This window comes from Rhinolophus sinicus, linkage group LG13 (genome assembly GCF_036562045.2).
Source record: "Rhinolophus sinicus isolate RSC01 linkage group LG13, ASM3656204v1, whole genome shotgun sequence".
Taxonomy (NCBI): Eukaryota; Metazoa; Chordata; class Mammalia; order Chiroptera; family Rhinolophidae; genus Rhinolophus; species Rhinolophus sinicus.
This window is the reverse complement of record NC_133762.1, coordinates 54,393,568-54,413,994: the sequence shown is the minus strand read 5'-3', so window position 1 is coordinate 54,413,994 and position 20,427 is coordinate 54,393,568. Positions and strand designations below refer to the sequence as shown.

Here is a 20,427-nt window from a genome sequence, read left to right as displayed (position 1 = left end):
CAGAACCTTTGAAGCTGACCAGATTAAGAACCCCAGGCATTCATTAGATAATCTTTCTGAGGTTTGCCTGGCTTTATAATCCTGAGCAAGGCTTTCTGAGGGCTCATGTTCTAAAATGTTTTCTGCAATAGACACTGTAATTCCATTAATTATCTCCCCTTTGCTTGCTTTCCTTTCCCTTATACCAAAGGATTCCAGATAATTCTTCCCCTCATGTGTATATTTCCCTTCTCCTTGAATTAGGCTGGCCTGTTGTCTTCATTGACCCATAAAATGCAGTGGAAGGATGATATACCACTTCTTAAGAGGTCGGCAGCTGCCACTTCCATTAGCTGATGCCATAGAGAGGAGCTTGAACTAGCCCAGAAATGGAGGAGACCACATGGAGAGAGGCCCAGCAACCTCCAATGTTCCAACACCTCAAATGAGACACCCAACGTGTGAGTGGAGCCACCTTCTTCCTCTAGACCAGCAAGATCACCCCAGTCAGCAACAAGTGGAGAGAGACAGGCTGTCCCTGCCCAGGTTACAGTTCTGTGAGCAAATAAATGTTTGTTCCTTTTTAAGCCACTAAGTTTTGGGGTAGTTTGTTAAACAGCAACAGAGAACTGAAACGAGCATAAACTCTTAAGTCAATCAGAATGCATGTTTTAAATCCAAACAGCTTTCAAGATGTGGAAGATTCCACTGGTACAAGTCATTTGAAACTACCAGTGCTGATCCTGAAAAGTCCTTTGTAATGGCCTGTGAAGCAGCTAAGGGATTAAACGGTCTTGTTACCAAGTCTGCTGAAACAGTGTGAGCATGGCCTGTTAAAGGGCCACAGCAGCAAGGGCTGGCTTTTCCACTCACTATTCAAACTGTGGTGCACAAAAAGGAAATGTGGGTGCAGGGGCTGACTGGCTACAGGGCCCTAGGAAGTTTTGATTTCTGCAGTGTTGACTAACGTACTGTTTGCAACATCCTCTTGGTGCAAACAATGCTATTGCACCAGCCCTTAAAAAAAGAACATTACATATATGCATATATATATATATATATATATATATATATATATATATGCAAATGCACACACATACATATTTTATTTCTTTGTATGAGCAAAAGTAAATCCTCCCTCCATAAAGCCTACATAGCTCCTGGGCTCCAAATTCCCTTTGGAACAAGAGTAAAATCTGTATATTGTGTTCAAGTAAACTTCATAGTTAGAGGTGGGACCTTGTGGTGAAAGATCTGTGAAAACTCAAAGTGCTGAGCAAACCACTATCTGTTTGTCTTTAAGTTTTCTGTAAACCACATTTGAGATTCTTGAGAAGGTGCTTAGTTATGGTTTAACTTGATGGGAGAGTCTGTTGTGGACATGACTTTATTATTTCAAATGCTGAAGAAATTGATAAACTAAAATGTTGAAAAACAGCGTGGAAGCACACATACATCTGTGTGTGTGTGTATGAAATATATACCCCTTTATATTTTAATGTCTATGTTTAAGTACACATTTATACTTATATCTATTTATATATTAATTATTATATACTTACATATTTATATGTAATATACACTTATGCATTATATATACACCCACATATTTTATATTTAAATATATATTTACATAAAATACATACCATATATAAGTATATATATGCTGTATATATATATGTATATATACATATATATACACATACATATATTTTTTAAAATGGAACTTTATTGGATACTGATTAAGTGTGGCTTATTTGCTTGCTGTTTGGTTCATGTTTCACAAATAATTTTTAAAGAAAAGTTTAAAAATCAGTGCCATATCTCATTTGACTGAGCATTAATTTCCTTATTATTTAATAATCAGCCCTGTCGAGAACCTCCTTCCAAGACCTGCAATGTGCAAATTGATCTTGCATAGGCTCGTCAATACTTCCACTGACATCTGTGAAGAACACAGAGGTACTGATGGAGGCCATATCATCAGGTGTGGACCCTGCTCTAAGAGAGTAAGTAGCTAGAAGGACAAATAGCCATTCTGTCACTTGCTGGGTGGTTATTCATTGGCAGGTACTGTGCTCAGTGCTTTTCTTGCCTCACCTCCTTTAATCCTCACAGGAGAGCTACGAGTAGGTATCGCTCCATTTCACAGATGTCAAAGTTGACTCTGAGAGGTGCTGGCTTGGAAGTGCACAGTGATTAGGTGGCTGAGCCAGGTCTGAGACCAATGCTCACATACTGAAACTTCCCACCACCATCCCACAGGGTAATAAGCCCATCTCTACCCTAACACTGTTCACTAATGGCTGGAGGACAACTGCATGTGAACTGGCCTGGGCAAATGACAGACACTGAATGCTTCCATATCCTTAATTGTGGCCTTTAAATGGGGAGATGAACACTATGGGCTTTCCAGAGGAACATATGACAAGAAACGTTTCATTGCTAAATTAGGTGACACTAATTGTAAGCAACTAGTAGAGGCCTCCTATAATTTTTCACGACATCATCTTTTCACATTTCTGGGACTTTGTAGGTTTTGTTTTCACTGTCTTGAATGCTTTCCCCTCAATCTTGCCTTCTTGATTGTCAAGCAAATGTACTTGCTCCCTGAGTGCCAGGAAAATCTTTGTCCAAATCCATTTTCATTTCATCACTTTGCTTTTTTAAGAACATTCAGTAGCTCCCTCTTGCCTCCAGAATAAAATGTAAGTCTGTCAGAAGTAGACATTGCAATAGGGAGTGAGGGACAAATATGGCTGCTTGATTGACCTCTTTCCAACAAAGGTCAGTGGGAAGAAGTTTAGCGAGAGGCAAGTGACAGGAATCATTGGGGTGCTGCGTTGCCCAAATGGCCCCAGTCCACTGCTCTCCTAGGTCCATGCCCTTGGCAGTATGATTTTCTTGCTCCTCCCATGAAGAGGTAGAGCATATTTCCCCCTCCCTTGAATCTGGCTGGCCTTCTGACTTGTTTTGGCCAAAAGCGTGTGGTGGACATGATGAGCTTCGCTCTCAAAAAGCTTACCTTCTTCTCTTCTTTCTCTTGAAACCCTGCCCAGGTGCCATGTGGACAAGCCCAGGCTCACCAGTGGATGATGAAAAGTATGCAACCCATTGTGCCTGTCAACCCAGGTGAGAGCCACCCATCCTCCAGACCAGTGAGAGAGGCCGTCCTAAACCACCGGACCATGGATGTGTGAGTGAGCTTGGCCACAAAGCTGAGCCTGATCCAGATCAACAGAATTGTTTAGCTGATCTATAGACCTGTGAACAATAGCTAATGCTTATTGTTTTAAGCTACTAAGTTTTGAGATGATTCATTATGTGGCATTATTTGACAATAGATAACTGATAGAATGAATAAGCAAGGCTAGAGGGACAACCCATGGTTAACCTGTGGGAGAATGGGGTTAAAATCTATATTATCATGATGACTGTACTGGGCGTAACGCAAATAGCTGCAGTGGTTGCAGAGGTATTCAAGTGAAACCTGAGGCCCTTGGTGATCTCCAGAGAAAGTGCAGACACTTCTTTCCACATTGCTGGCCTTCCACTAGAGTGATTAGTCAGTCCTCTTCTCCTTTCCAGCCAAAAGCATGTCTTTCTATATGTGCTCCATTTAAGGCATAGAGTAAGATACATCCGGCAATGTGAATAAAAGTCTCATTTTCAGATACCTACTATGGGATGGGCACTGTGCTCAGAGTGCTGCATGCATAATTTTATTTAATCCTCACAACAAACTATTATTATCCCATTTTAAAGAAGGGGAAGTTCAGCCATAGAGATATTAAATCACTTCTCAATTAGGAGGCAGAACCAGAATTCAAACCCAGGTCTGCTGCTCAAACCCTATTCTTAACCGTGACCTTTGACTATCATCTATTCCTGACAGAAATGTACAGATAAAACGTGTGATGGCTAATTTTATGTGTCAACTTGGCACATATAATTTGTGCCAAGTTGAGCCACAGGGTGCTCAGATATTTGGTCAAACATTATTCTGGGTGTTTCTGTGAGAGTGTTTTAGATGAGATTGACATTTAAATTGGTGGACTTTGAGTAAAGCAACATATGTAGTTTTGTACATGACGGTGAAGGATTCCTAGATATCCTTAGGACCAAAGAAATTTGTAATTACAGCGTCACATTCCTGTGTTTTCTATTGGTATAGATTTGTTTGGTATTGCTTTTTTAAAAAGGAGTAAATGTGTATAGAATAAAGTGCTCCCTGAGGCCATTATGCCTCAGAGTTGACCACTTACTAAGTTTGACGTTTGGAATGCCCATGCACGTTTTTATGTGTTTTTCTTATAATCAGATGTGCATATGCACGCATGCCACTATTTGCTTGTTTTCAAACTCTATATAAACGTTTCATAGTATATGACCTATTTAAAATTTGCTTTATTCACTTCTAATTTTTGAGATTTATTCATGAGTCCTGGTTCATTCATTTTTAGTGCTGGGTAGTAGTAGTTCATTTAAAAATATGCTGAAATTTACTTATTCATAGTCCTAATGATAGGTATTTAGGTTGTTTGCAATTTACTTGCTATTAAAAATAATTTGAAAAGAAACATTCTTGCATATTAATTCCTTGTGCACATGTGAAGAGTTTCTCTGGAGCATGTATGTAGGTGTGAAAACAGATTTATGGATACATATTACCTCCTGCAGAGTGGAAGAATGCTCAAATATCTTTGCCAACCTTTAGTATCCTAAAAGTTTACCATTTTTGGTAGCCCAATTGGTGTGAAATGGTATCTCATAGTTTAATTTTGCATTTTCCTCATTACTAGGAAGTTTGAGCAGCTTTTCATATGTGAATTCACTCAGGTGTTCTCTTTTAATTGCCTATGTATGACCTCTGTTCATTTTTTCTATTGTTTATCTTTTTTTCATTGATTTGTGGCTGTTCTTTATATATTCGGGACACTAAATCCTTTTTTTTTTTTTTTGTATAAAAACCTATCTTTTCCTAGTCTGTGGCTTGTCTTTCAACTTTATTGTGATTTGTTGAAGAAAAGTGTTTAATTTTAACATTGTCAGGTTTATCAATCTTTTCATTTCCCTATGATTTACCATTTTGTTTAAGAAATCCATCACTGTCTCAGGATCATATAGATATTTTTCTACATTTTAATTCTAAAATATTTCTATACATTTAGGTCTTAATTGTCCTGGATTCATTTATGTTTGGGATGTGAGGCAGACACCTATATTCCCATGTAAACAACTAGCCCCTTTTATTGAATTTCATCACACCATCCTCTCATTGTTCCTATTGCCATCTTGGTCATATGGTAAGCTTCCTTTTATGGTGTGTGTGGGGGTCTGCTTCTGGACTCTCCATTTTGTTTCTTTGATCTTTTTTCCTCTCCCTATACTAACCATGCTCTCTCATAAGTATTTTGGTTTTATAATGTTGTGATATCTGGTAGGCAAAGTTTCCTCACTTTGCTGTTGTTATTAATCTCTTTCTCTGTTTTTCTTCTTCATATTCATTCTCCTCCCCTGCCACCTCCTCCTCTCTTGTTTTCTTATTCTATTCTTGGCCCTTTGCTTTTCTATATCAATTTTAAGATCATTTTGTCTAGTTTCACAGAAAAAAATGCTATTAAGACTTTAATTGAAATTGCACTGAATTAATAGATGAACTTAACATATTTATATTGTTACATCTTACTATCCATGAACTTAGTATGTCACTCCATTCATTTAGGACTTCTTTTTTGTGTTTTCTAAATTTTATACTTTTCTCCCTATCTTTTCTTAGATTTATAATTATTTCATTGGCTATGAGATGTAGCACACTGTCAAATAAAAGAAATGACAGGCCACATTCTTATTTGGTCTCAGGATTCAAGAGTATGCCATCAAAATTTCAGCATTAAGAATAATCTTTGCTGTAGGTTTTTGATAAACAGTGTTATCTTCAATTCATTAATTACCTTTTCAACGGTACCAGGCTACAATTTATTCCATTTATTGAGATTTTATTCCAGAGGCTATAGTTTTCAATTCCAATCAGTTCTTTTTCATATTCATATTTGTTTGTGTTTCCCACTTCATTTATTTTTCCTTTTAAACAGATGTTTTCCATGCATTTGCAAATCTGAGCAAATGTGCAGATAAAAAGTATGATGGTTAATTTTATGTGTCGACTTGGCTGGGCCACAGGGTGCTCAGATATTTAGTCAAACATTCTGGGTGTGTTTCTGTAAGGGTGTTTTAAACATAACTGTTTAAAAGTCTTTTTCAAGATGCCATAAAATAAATTTTATCTGGTATAAATTCATGTCCTGTTTTTTACTTTGTTAATGTATTTTTTTCATATATTTCAGAATTTTGGTTTGTAGACTAATGTTGAGTAGAAGATATTTTTCTCGCTTCTTTCTCTGTCTTCCTTTAGTCTCTGTTCCTGACTATTGATCCTATGGTTGTTATAATTGACTTTTTAGTTCTATATCCAACAGCCACATCTTATAATAGTATTTTAGGGCTCTGGATTCACAAAGATAGTGGGAATAAGGCAGATTCATTCAGCAAGCCAGTGGGCAACTTTGCCAGGTTCATGGGCATGAGGCTGTCTTTGTCCTCTAGTCTCTAGTCTCCTTAGGTCTATGGATTCCTAAAGAACCGAGGTTCCACAGTGGTCAGCTACAGTCTTTTCAGCCATACCTATGTAGAAAGATGCTGCAATTTCAGATATATTGGAGCTGAGATGCAGAGATTACTCAGCTAGTTTGGTATCCATCATGTAAGATGGCTAATGTTTAATGAGTTCTCCAAGGTAAGACTTTAGGGTCTCAAGAGTCCTGATTAAATAGGTGAGAAACTGTAGCTGCTTCTGAGGAAAACTCCAGGTCTGCTGGCAAGCACCTAGTGCTTTCTGGAGAAGTAAAGATGCTCTCCGTCTTTCTGAAGCTAGATGCTAGGCTTTTCAATCGTTCAAATAGATCAAGCTCATGTCATGCATGCACACTATCTTTGGATATAACTCCTCTTTCAATTAGCAGTGCAGAAACACAGGCACCAGACTCTTGCCAGAAAGTTTAACCTGGAGCTGACTGTTATCTAGTTTCTTACAAAAGCTCAGATGAAAGAATGGATGTTTGAGAAAGATGGGTGAATGGCCAGGCCATCCATTTACTCCTTTGGCATAAATTCTCTTCATTTTCTATCTAGGGGAAACTTTGTCTTAGTTCCTGTCGAAATCTCTTCACTGAATTTCACAGTTATATTTGCTGCCATTTGGGAGTGCCTACCATGTGCAATGCTGTGTACCAAGTACTCTGTATACATCTCTAGTACCTCATATAAACCTTCAAGGTGGAGTTTTACTCCCATTTTACAGAGAGGGGAAACTGATTTAGTGATCAATTATTTCATACCAAGTAATTAACAGAACACTACATTTTCCCATCATAATCTACTGTATTTTTCTCCCTTAAGAAAAGAATTACTTGTACTTGAGGACCATAAAATCCCCCTACTTGGCATGCATAACATTAGTTTCCAAAGTAGAAATGATTATACACAGATAATTCTTGCACAATCTATATAATTTTCTCCGTAACTCCCAAATCTGTGTTATGTCTATTCTTTTTTTTTTTTTTTTATGGCCGAAGGGAAAACTTAAATAATAAGGACTTGTCTAATCCATGTAGGGGACTAGAAACAAAATTAAAAACATTTTTTGGGTGGTATTTCTCCAATGGCTCAGAATAGCTAACAAAATTAAGCTCTGTTGGACTTCACTGTGCTCTGGTTTGAATAGAGAGAGGGTTTATTGCAACAGTACTCTTTGAAGAAATATTGGCTTATCAGGGACAGTAGTCCCCGCCTTATCTGTGGTTTCCAAGGTTTTGGTTACCCACTGTCAACGATGGTCCGACAATATTAAATGGAAAATTCTAGATATAAACAATTTATAAGTTTTAAACTGCATGCCATTCTGAGTAGCATAATGACATCTCTTACTGCCCTGCTCCATCCCACCTGGGAAGTGAATCATCCCTTTGTCCCTTGTATCTATGCTGTATACTCATACACTCTCCACCCATTAGTTACTTAGTAGCCATCTTGATTATCAGACTGACTGTAGTGGTATCACAGTGCTTGTGTTCAGGTAACCCCCTTATTTTACTTAGTAATGCCACATTTACAAAACTTTTATTCCAGTATACTGTTATAATTTTTCTATTATAGTATTAGTTATTGTTGTTAATGCATTACTGTGTTGATTTATAAATTAAACCTTATCATAGATGTGGACATATAGGGAAAAAAATGTAGTATATACAGCATTTGGTACAGTCTGTGGTTTCAGGCATCCACTGGGGGTCTTGGAATGTAACCACCTTGGATAAGGGGGGACTACCGTATTCTCAAAGCTCATATGAAAGAAAAAGTTAGATTAGGTATTCAAAAGCAGTTTGAATTTTATTATCCAGGAGGTGATTTCAGAATTATCTATAAAGACAGAAGGGAAAGATGTTTGTCTATTTCTAAACCATTAAGTGTCACTAGGGTAAAGTATTAGTTTCCATCAGTGTGCAGCTAGCCAACCACAGAGAGCCATTTTTCTCACATGTTCTTCTTTGGCTTGTCCCATAGCATTCTTCAAAATGAAATATGACTTTTAATAAGAAAAAAAAGTTAATCACTGAAAATCTTTCTCATTTGAAGGTTTTACTAATGCTATCAATCAAATGAGCTCACATGGAGATAAATGTCCCTCAGCATCCATTTTTTCTTCCTCATTCCCCTCATTTTGGTTGCTTGAGTAATAAATGTCTTCTCTTTTCCTGAATTTATAGTAAACTTTTTGCAGCCAAGAATTGCATCTAATACAGAATCTCTTACTCTTTATGGCCTAATAGATAGAGTGTGCTGCACCCTGTGATGCTCCATAAATATTGCCGATGGCAGGGATGACATTTCAGTGGTGAATGCCTGTCAAGAAAATGCTATGCAAGAGGGAATTTTATGGACAGCAGCACAGTAATGGAATACAGATCTGCAATGCATCACCAAACATTGACCTAAAACCAAGCAACACTGCGTGGGTTGCAAATCTTGGAAGAAGCAGGAAGCTCTAAAACGGGCATATGTCAATGCCACTCAACATCTTGGCATAGCTGAGAAGGTATGCCATCTATCTATCAACCAGCTAATCAATCTTTATTGAATGACAGTAAGGAAAGAAAATGTGATGCTAGGTCCTGATACCTCATAGCAACTCAGTTATATCTGTTTTGCACATTATTGGTACTCATTAAATGTGTATTATTTTCTACCATTTTGCAATTTAGGTTATTGCTACTATTTCTATTATTATTATTTATTATTATTATTTTTACTTGACGATTTGTATTTCTCCTTTACAAATTTCTTAAATGTTTCAAATATATTCCTGAAGCTCAGATACTGCATGTAATTATTAAATGATTTACAGTAGAATAAATATACTTGCTCTGCTTAAAAAGGAATAATCCTACAAAATCTAATTAAGCACAGGGCAATAAATTTTAATACGCATATCCACTAAAAGCAGTTTGCATATGTATGAAGCTTGCTTTCATAGAGTCCTTGGTTTGGAGTTTTAAATATGTTCTTAAAAAACATACACTTGAAGGAAAACAAGTTAACAGATAAGTACAGAGGGGATGATACTATGGTTCAAGTGTCAGGAAAGCCCAAGAGAGACACGCTGCTCTTGAACTTGGTTTCCCAACCAAGGGGAACATTTTATTTACTTGCTTGAGAGTACCCCTTGAAGTGCGCTTTATTTTCTACTTTTCACTGTATTGAGAACACTGATGGAGAGCCGCTGCCTTTTCCTGTGTACCAATTGCTTCTGAGAGGTAACTGGCCTTTGTGGCAGGCAGTGTGTCTGGAATAGCAATAGCAGCAAGCCCATTGCTGGTCAGCATCAATCAGCCTTTTATCAGAGTTTCCGTGAGTGCTGAAACAAGTATTTCTCTAGTCCCAAATCTGCTGAACAGAGATGGGGCATCAGATATGGTGGTCATGCCCAGAAGAGAACAGTTCAAGAAACTGACATATCTTTGTGGCTGCACAGGTGGCCAGAGGCACATGCTAGATTGTCAGCAAACCCTGCCAAAGGCAAGTGCTGGGCTCAAGGCTCTGGGAGCAACATTCTTTGTGCGATAGAGGATGATTCTCATCTATGCCTCTGGCCCAGTTTTCTACCCAACCACAGAATCTCTGCTTCTCCTTTCCACTAGGAACCGATCCAAACCTTTCATTCCCACTCTTCCATAAAGCCTTCTTAGAATGCTACCTCATGCACCAGTCTTTAAATCCCAGGCCAGTTATCCAGGCTACCTTGTGAATATGTTTGCACCTCCTGACGCCCCTTTTTCGCCTAAATTGCATCCTTATCTTGGAATACATTCTCCCACAACTCTACCTATTACCTTCACTAAAATCCTAAACCAAATGCCATCTATTAAGGCAGTGAATGTAATGACTTCCTCACTAGTGTCAAATCCTGTCTCCACGACTTTTTAGCTGTGTGAACTTGCACAAGTTAATTAGCCTTTCTGTGCCTCAGTTTCCAAAATGGGAATAATAATGATAATACCTATTTCTGAGGGTTATGATGAAAATTAATTGAATTAACACTATTTAACAAGCACTTAAAACAGTGCCTTAAACATAGTAACTGCTTAATAGTCATTCGCTTTCAATTTTTGTTTTGTTTTGGTTTTAGCTTTGGCTACACTTAGCACTGCAGTGATTTGGGCATCTGTTGCCTCCTCATATGACATTGCAAGTTCCTCAGCAGTTTGCACACCAAAACGAATAGTTTCATGAGTACCAAACTAAAGGCCAATTCTGTTTATTACCCCTTTTTATGCCCTATACTTTTAAAATTGACTTCTTACTATGGAAAATATTGAAAATTTACAAGAGAAGAGTGAAATCTCATGTACCCATCACCCAACGTTAACAATTATTGACTCATGTCCAATTTTATTTCCTCTGCACCCCCAGTAATTGTCCTCCCTCTTGTTCCAAACCCTAGGTTATATTGAAGAGAATACCAGGCATAATTTTTCATCCCAGGGGGAATTGTTAATAAATGTATCCTGCATTCATGGGAAGGAGGCTCTATTCAAATTCTCCTTGTCCCAAGCAGGAATTATCACCAGGACAGACCTAACATTTCAGGCTATGGATCCTCCCAGTGATGTGGGCTTGAATTTTGACCCACCTTCCTCCCATAATCATTTATAATAATAGTTACGTTTTGAGGGGCCATGATTTGAACCATGGCACCATCCAATCTTTGTAATAACAAGCCATGGTGGATGGGGATCTGAGAAAATGACTTGATAACTGGGAAAAGTCCTATTTATTGGTCAAAGTGGACACTGTGTCTTGAGTCACTGGCTCCTCAAGAGGTAAGCATCATGCTTGCCTGACTCACTATGACTGTGTCTCAGGCAGTTGGACACTTGGGAATTTTTACTGTTGACAATGAAGAATTTCATTGCACTAAGCACTAATTAGTTTTGTTAGAAGATTTTAGCTAGTTTAAAATTGTGCTTTCAAGAACACATTTGCAAATGAAAATATTTAAGATAAAAATCATCATCATCTCCTTTTTTTAATTGAAAATTTGTTGGGGGTGACAATGGTTAGTAAAATTACATAGGTTTCAAGTGTACCATTCTGTAATATAACATCTATATATCACATTGTGTGTTCACCACCTAGAGTCAGTTCTTTCATCACCATATACTTGACCCCATTTACCCTCATCACCTTCTTTTTAAAAAAAGAATAGTCTTATAGCATATCACACAGGAATGTTTGATATGCTATGTTTGATATGATATGTTTGGGGGAATGTTGTGTTGGGTTCAAAAAAATAAGGTAAGGGCGAAAACCATTTTGTTGGTTATATTTTTCATCCTAGATCAATCCATCAAAGATTAATTTAGTACCTACTAGCTGCAGAGAGATGGCAAGTAGCCGACACACGTGTTGCTACTGTCCTTTTTGAGGTCAACTGGTAATGAGTCCTATCGAAGCCAAGTGCCCGCTCACGGTCCTTCTCAACAGTGCTCCAGACTGCAGTTTGCAATTATGAATCACCTCCGGCTTAGTGACATCTATTTAGTAATGTCACATCCCTGTGTCTATAAACGGTTTATTTGCTCAGGGTATGTTAGGATCTAGGGTTATAAGTCATGGGGGTAAGGGACCCTTCATGTCAAAAGTTTTCAGATATTTTTATACATCCTTACTCGCGAAACATACACTTCCAAACATTGCACGATCATTTTAAAGATGTAGATGAAGTTGATAGAGAGTAAACTGTGTTATTTGACATCAGCAATCATCTTATTAAAATGTTACAAATTTGAATTGTATTTTCTTCATTATTCTTTTCTGCATTTTCTGTAATTGCCAAGCCCCCAACCTGTGTGCCCTGTCTGCATGCTAGACATTCTCAGATCAACTTGCTAATTGCAAGGACAGAGTTTAAGCTACCGGTCCACTGGGGACCTGTCCCTGGCCAGTCTCTGACCATCATGATTCCTTTTATAATAAAAATGATGCTTACAAAAGAATGATACAAGTTGGAATTACAGGCCTTTATGAATCCTGGGTTCAAGTGTTGGTTTTGATATATACTGTTTGACCAGGGAAGTCACTCAATGTTTCTGAACCTATTTCCTTATCACCAAACTGAGAATGACAACGTTTGCTTTATGTACCATGAGTTTGTCATGAGAAGCAAAAGAAATGAGTAAAGTGTCGTCCACATAATATATTTTTATACCATTAATTGAAGTTCATATGTTCTCATAAGCTTCACCTGAGAACATCAATAACAGGGAAGCTCTAGGTTTAAAAAGTATGGCATTCTTTGGGTGAGCAAGCCATTCATCTCTATTTCTTGATATTTCTTAAATGCAAACAAGCATTTAGGCAAGAATTTTACTTGGAGAAAAAAAGCAAGAGACTGCATTGACATGTTTAGTAGCCAAACAGGCTGAAGAAAATGAATGGACTGTTAGATAGTTTTATATGGTTGGATGCCAAGCAGTACTTCAAACCTCTGGCAGTTTCATTTATCATTTTGTTGAAAGGGGCTACATGAATTTCATAATGTTACAGCAGAAACACTTCAAAAACATACAGATGAAGACCCGTGGGGGCAAAAAATTTCTCTGCAATAGTTTCAACCATTCAAGTGAAATCAGCATATTTTAAATCACCTCGTACTGGGTTGAGAAAGGATTTCTCATTATTTCTATTTTCTTCTATCTTTAATAAAGGATTAAATAATTCCTAGTTCAACAGAACAAAACAGTCAAAAGATAGTTCTAGAGGAGCATTCCGATATTAAAAATATCCAAGAATTTAGAAAATGTTGCCGTAGAGAAGAAAAATCACAATACAATTTAGTAAAACATTTAGATTATTTTTGCTGGTGATATTCAAGCCTTAAAAACAAAACGAAGCAGAATAAAACCCCCAAACCTAAAGTCAAAACTACCTCATGAGGCTCAGTTTACCTGTTAAACCAGTCGTCTGTGTATCGAGGGTAAGGATAGGGGTCGTTGCTACTGAAGTCATAACTCGCTTCCGCGTTCTGAAAAACACAAGGTGTCTCACTGTGTCAATAAAGCCAAAGGCGCAGGCAAGAGAAAATGCTGTGAGAAATGACTGTTTCATGTTTATTGTCCCTCCCTCGTGTGTTGTGTTAACGGTCTGCTCTGGACCAGCTCTTGCAAAATGGTGACAGAGCTGAAGTGTGTCCTTGGGGCTTTCTATCCTCCCTTTATCCTGTTTTCCAGGTTTCCTCATCCTATCCTATTTTAAGTCCTCAAAGAGTTAGCAAATTTTAGTACTATGCTCTCTAGGACTGTTTTCATTTTAAGCTGTGTTACTCCTACCCCTTGTGGGTAAATAGGATTCAAATGGAATCCACGGCATATATTAAGCTTCTTTGGACTGATGGCCGAATATTCTAGTTCTCATGTCACAAGTGAGATGACCTCTAGAGTGTTTTTGCTTTATGCAGAAGATTCACTTCCAGTTCCCTGCTTCAGATGGACTTAAAGCTTATCTCCTTTATACTTCTGGGTGCTCAACCCCTGCCTAAGCCCCTAATATCAGCCACGATACAACCTCAGTTATTACTCAATTTACTGTTTTGTTGACAGAGACTACATGAGCTGTTATAAAGTTACAGCAGAAACAGTTTTCAAAAACATATTATTTAGAGCCTAATACATGCAGAGGCTTTTCTAAATATGAGAATACAATAGTGACATCCCTGCCCTTGTGTAACTTACAGCCTAGCTGGAAGATAAACATCTATCAAGTGATTAAACAAATAAATATACGATTGCAAACTGGGAGTACTCTTAAATCCCACAGTATTCAATTCTACAAAATCGAGCACCTCCATTTTTTCCCCATGTCTCTCCTCACAGAAATGAATTACGTATTCACTTAAATTCTTTTTAAGTGATTTTATGTTCTAATTTTTCTGTGATGATAGATGATCCACCACCATTTTATGACTGAAATCCATTCCTTCCCCACTGCCTTCTCTGCTTGCCCAGGGTTGCTGAGCTCGGAAGCTCCTCTCTTCTCATTGCATTCTTCTCTCCTTTGGTTTTGAGATAATCAAAAAAGACCCCAGATGGCTTCCTGTCCACAGTAGACATTGGGATAGGAAGCACTGGGTTAGACACTTATTGCAGATTGGGCATTTCTTGATTCCATGGGTCAAGAGACATTTTCAGGAATTGTGCTCCTTTATGAGGTAAAACACTTTAGTTTGTAGCTCGCTCTAGTTTCTAAACATAATATAATAGTAGCATAATGTTTTTAAGAGAAAATTAACTAATTCAATTAGTTTGTGTTTCCATTTGTTGGATGACAGAGTTGTAAGTATCACAATTGTATTACTAATTTATTTAAATGTTATGCTTGGGGTCAAAGTAATTTGTTTAAAAATTTTTAATTCTGAATTTTTTAGCTTTATTGGGGTAGAATTGATATACAAAAAAATCTACACATTTATGTATACATTGTGATGAGTTTGGGCATATGAGTATGCATATACCCATGATACGATCACCACAACCGAAGTTCTAAACATTTCCATCATCTCCAAAAATTTCCTTTTGTTTGTGAATGTGTGTGTGTGTGTGTGTGTGTGTGTGTGTGTAGGTATGTGTGTGTGTTTTGGTAAGAACATTTAACACGAGATTTATCCTCTTCACGTATTTTAAAGTACACAATGTTCTATTGTTGACCATGTTGTACAGCAGAACTTTAGAACTTACTCATTTACATAACAGAACACTTATACCTTTGAAAAACAATTCCTCATTTTCCCCTTCCCCCAACATTCTATTCAATATTTGGACCAGTCATTATACCTTGGGTCATGAATACATCTATCTTTTATTCCACAATCTAGGTTTTCCTGAGCTTTAGAGAGAAGATCTTCCTGTCTCCACTGGCCATAGTTATCAGCAAGTCCTCAGTTCTGCTCCTCCTCCATTTAGATCCCAAACTACTTGCATTTACCTTTAAAAGTTTAGTTCTCTATCTGGTCTATAATCCCTGTCTTTGGGAGACCCTGTCAAATTTGGCATGCTTTTTTCTTTCTTTTTTTCCTTGACATTCTTGAGATATTTGAATCTCAGTTCTTTTGAGGGATACTATTTTGAAGCAGTAACTTATTATGTTCAGTTACCCCTAATTTTCCCTGAAATTTTGAGACAAGAGTAGTCTTAGGCAGAATTGGTAGGGTAGGAATATCAAGAGAAGCCCAAGTTAATACTTTTTCTTTTAGGTTTCAAAGTTGAAGTTGAAATTTAAGCAACAGATTTGGAAGACTATTTGCTAAGCCTGATTTATTTCTCCATAGAGATTAAAATTCCCTGGTCCAAGATGAGTTGGATAGAAAATTCAGCATGAGTAGCCGTTGTGGAGTCCTCAGAGGGACCCGAGTGCTACCTATTTCTTCTGAGCTGTGTTCTTGGAGTGGGATGGGGGTGTGTTGGAATGTCCAACTTCAGAGAAGTCTGGGAGTCATCCGTGGACAGGGACACAAACATGCAGATTAGAAGTGGCTCTATGAGGCATCTTAGCCAAGGGGGTTTGGGTGGCCTCACTGTGCATTCCCAGTTTGGAGCAGGGAATAGCAGAATATTCTGAGGGAAGCTGAGATTAGTGAGAACATGACAGTGAGAACCAGCTGGCCTAGAAATGTCTGGAGTCAGTACAATGATGACACAGGGTTCAGGCAGGATCTGCATGAACTGATTTGCCAGTAAGATGATGATGCCTGGAGCAGGAGAATCCAGTGTGGACAGATGATGAGACACGAGCACCAGGACCCTTGTTTCCCACCCCTTCATGCTGTGTTCATCCTTTGAAGCTTGAGGGCAATCCTGGAGACATAAGGGTGGGGGGGAAACATGAGTTGTCCAAGGTCAAATATCTACCATCAGTGCAATCAGGCTGGCAGATAGAATTAAATTCAACTAGAGAAAACTCAAATCAGAACTTTGTGCACTTTTGTGTTTGCTGCCTAAGCAATTGACCAGTTTCACATGTTTTCTAACCTGGCTCACCTTTCTGGCTTATGATCATTACCTGTGGTCTGGGCTGAGGCTTTCTGGTGCTCGTTCCTGATTCTGGAGAAAATGTCTCGCTCTGAGATGAGTTGGGTCTTGTGGGAAGAAATAGAGAGTTCTGACAGCAGAACCATTAGCCAAGAACCCACGCAACTCTGAGACCACTTTTACAACAAAAAGAAAGACTACGTATTTTCTGGGTCAAATTGACCTTTGAGTATTGAAATATATGGTAACTTAGAACTCTAAGTATTTTGTTGTCTTTACAATTAGTTTGATGACTAATGCTTAATTCCTTGCATAACAGACTATACTTAGTATTAAGGAAAGAAAACAGTTGTTATTGTTTGGCTGAATGTTTTCTAACTAAAAATCAAATAGTTTATGGCAAGAAAGAACAATGAACAATATTTTGCAAGCATTCTGTTTATACTTTTATAGCCAAAAGCAAATCATTTATTGATTTGAATTACAATGTTGTCTTCCATGAAATTATTTGTGTAAAAGAATAAATTAAACTGGCCTTGAGTGATCCTGGAATTTTCTAAGATAGCCATTAACATGGACATTTTGGGGGAAGTGGTGTCTCTGTAAATTTAATGCTCTTGTCATCCTAGGTTAAGCCAGAAGCTTGTTTTGGTTTTCACTCTTCTAAAACTTCTTCCTAAAATTCATTAGCTTATTTTAGTGCTTTAAAAAATACTAGGTGCTTTGTGAACATAATTTAATCACTGATGATTCAGGATCAGGACGATTCAGACTCATCCTTAAGAACTTGGCTTATCTTTGTACTATCACACAGAAAGTGAGAAGATTGGGCTGAACCCAAACTGAACTCAGGGCTTCCCTGGAAGTTATTTCTGGAAGAAACTTCGCTCATCTTCTTTCATAAGAGTTGAGTGCAGGGGGAAAAAAATAACCTCTGGTGTTTAAGAATTCTAAGGCTTAATTTCTGAATATTTGAATGCATAGTAAGGAAAAAACTAGATTAGCTCTTATCAAGGAAGTTTAATAATTACGGGTTTAGCCATTGTTTGTACTGTGCACTTTTCAATCAGATGGCCTGCCTGCACACTAAGAAAGGATAAAGGACTTACTTATTTTCATGAAAACTTCTGACTTTTTAAATCCAAGGCACTGCATTTGTGCGGCCATCAATGGCACAGTCCAACAAATGGCACACATCAGGCACGCATCACCATGTAAGCTGGTGATGAACTCAGTAGTAACCAGGCCCATTACTTTAACATTCTCAGAGAAGCTTCTGAGATCCTTGAGACTGAATCCAGTTCTGGCACTGCCAACTCTACCCCCAAATCTGGAATATAATGCCTCTGGGACCTGTGGGCTTTCCTTGCTGGGATGCACAAGGCAAATGTGTCTGCAGGCATCAGCTTAGAGTAAGGAAAGGAAGAGAGGCATTAAAGTCAGACAGATCTGGTTTTGAACTTAGACTGGGCTTGGAAATTTTCTTATTTTTCTAGAAACTGTAGTTTCTTTGTCTTTAAAATGCAGATGATAAAACTCTAACTACTTGGTTGTTGTGAAGAAAAAAATGAAGGAATAGATATAAGCTGGCAAGCATATTGTTGAACAAAGTATGGGCATTCTCTTACTTCTTACTTTCACTTTTGTGTCCTTCATTTTCTTTGATCACCTATGGCAAGGGTGACAAAAAATGCCTACAAGCCAAATCTGGCCCAGCACCTGTTTTTGTAAATAATGTTGTTTTTTTTTTAACATAGCCATTTCCATTTGTTAACAGATTGCCTATGGCTGCTTTCATGCTACAGCAGCAGACAAATAGTTGTGACAGAAGCCCACAAATCTTAAAATATTTACAATATTTTATAGAAAGTATTTGCCAACCCTTGACTGACATCCAAGGCCTCTTGGGCCTCCAGGCTGCCCTCTGATAGCCTGTGTTCTACTTTAGAGCATGTCACCCATCCTTGTCTTCCTGAAGAGCCCCCTTTGCTCTGAGAAATGCCTGTCCCATGTCCTATTCTATCTAGCTGGGCTCTTGCTGCTGGAAAGGAATCTGATATAAACTAGCCACACTACATTGCTGGGAGTTTGAAGTTTACCTCTCCTGGGTTTACTTCAATCAAACATGGGTCAGAAACTGGTGCTCAGCCTGCTGAGATGCCCACAGAGTTAGGAGAGAGCCCCACCACTGCTTCTACCAATACCCTGCTCAGCACTGGTTAAAGGATGCTCCCAAATGCATCAACCCTCTAGCTCTTCTGTCGTTCTAGCTACAGTGCTGTGTCTGTTGCTGTGGTCAGAGCATCACCTTTGGCAGAGAGTAGGAGGTGTTTTCAGTAAACAGCCCTCGGCATACAGAGGTAATCGTCCAGTTAATATGGGTACATATAGTGTCTGGTACACAAGACCTCACCTGTCTTTCATTTTTAAATGAGATGCTACATCGACATTCTGTCAATACCAGGCTTTTGTAATAGGCCAATATGTTTAATATGAAAGTCCACTGGTGTGACTGAACAGATATATTTAAAGCACTGAGGAGCAAACTCTGTGGTCTGACTACAAAATTAGGATAATGGTATCTTTAATTAGCCATGTATAGCCGAGCAGGTTGTGCCTGGCATAAGGGTGCATGCTCAAGGGAAGCAATTGGGAGCTGCACAGGACTTGCTAAGTCACGTTCGCTAAGGTGAGGCTTTATTTTTATTTATTTATTTATTTTTAATTAGAAATTTTTCAATTTTTCAATTACAGTTGACATACAATATATTACTTTCAGGTGTACCTGGGGTGGGACTTTAAATAATAATTGGTTAGCCCAGAGGGACTACACTTTTCTCATTTGTCTGCCCAGAAAGGGGCACATTTTCTGATTTGTTTGCTCAGAGGGTCTGGTCTATTTTGCAATTTATCCACTGGTGGGAAGCACTTTTTTCAATTTCACACAAATGCATTATGTAAGTACTAGCATGTCTGTGAGACATGGCAAGAAATAGGTCTCTCTAGTTATAGTCACATGTAAGCTCAGACCTCAGAGAAATTGTACCAGGGAGACAAGATGTCCCCTGTGAAATGTCAAGTAATACCGGACTTAAATAGTATCTCAAACAATAGGTTTATGATCATGAGTACAACATGGCATATGATTAGTTGACAGTGTAATTCCATAGCTGTAGGAACTCAGAACCAGAAAGTATATTGCATTTGTGCCTTTATTCTGGCTTGCTACTTTCCCCGAAGGCATTTAACCAAATAACCGAGCTAGGAGCTGTGTAACAATATTAGCTGAAATTGCACTGTGCTCATGGACTAATGAAAGAGTAATGAGCTTCCCCAGATAGACTCTCAAACTGCAACCATATTGCCCCAGAACAAAGCTCATCTGTATGGAAACTGAGCAGCAAAAGAGCCCAGTTTATTCGAGTCTAAAGAATTTTGCTACTGCGCCTACTTGCATCTAATATGGTCATGGCTGAACGTTCCCAACTGTGTCTATTTTGATTTTCCTCAAATAATTCTCCCACATGCACTGGTTTAATGATAATGTTCAGCTTACTTTTGACTGAAACCAACATTAAGGGGATTTATGTCTATATTAAGTCTGGCTGTAAAACGTAATGAAATTTAACATTTCTTCAGCACTCAAAAATTTTGAAAAAGATGCATAGTCATAAAAGTGTTTGCAATCTTTCTTCTATACTTCTAAGATTTATAGAGTTGTGTATTTTTTCCGGAGACAGTATTCTCTGATTGTGGATTTGACACCTCCTACCATCACTTCCTTCTTGCTCCTGGAAATTCCAGCAAC

The 20,427-nt window shown here is 38.1% G+C and overlaps 1 protein-coding gene across 1 annotated transcript in view; it reads right to left on the bottom strand.

Moving 5' to 3' along the window:
* Positions 1–20,427, bottom strand: part of PCSK2 (proprotein convertase subtilisin/kexin type 2) — a 294,215-nt gene that overhangs the window by 59,077 nt on the left and 214,711 nt on the right. Inside the window, exon 6 of the mRNA XM_019756643.2 lies at positions 13,545–13,621. Coding sequence (XP_019612202.1) covers positions 13,545–13,621 — 77 coding nt within the window. The remainder of the gene's footprint in view (positions 1–13,544; positions 13,622–20,427) is intronic.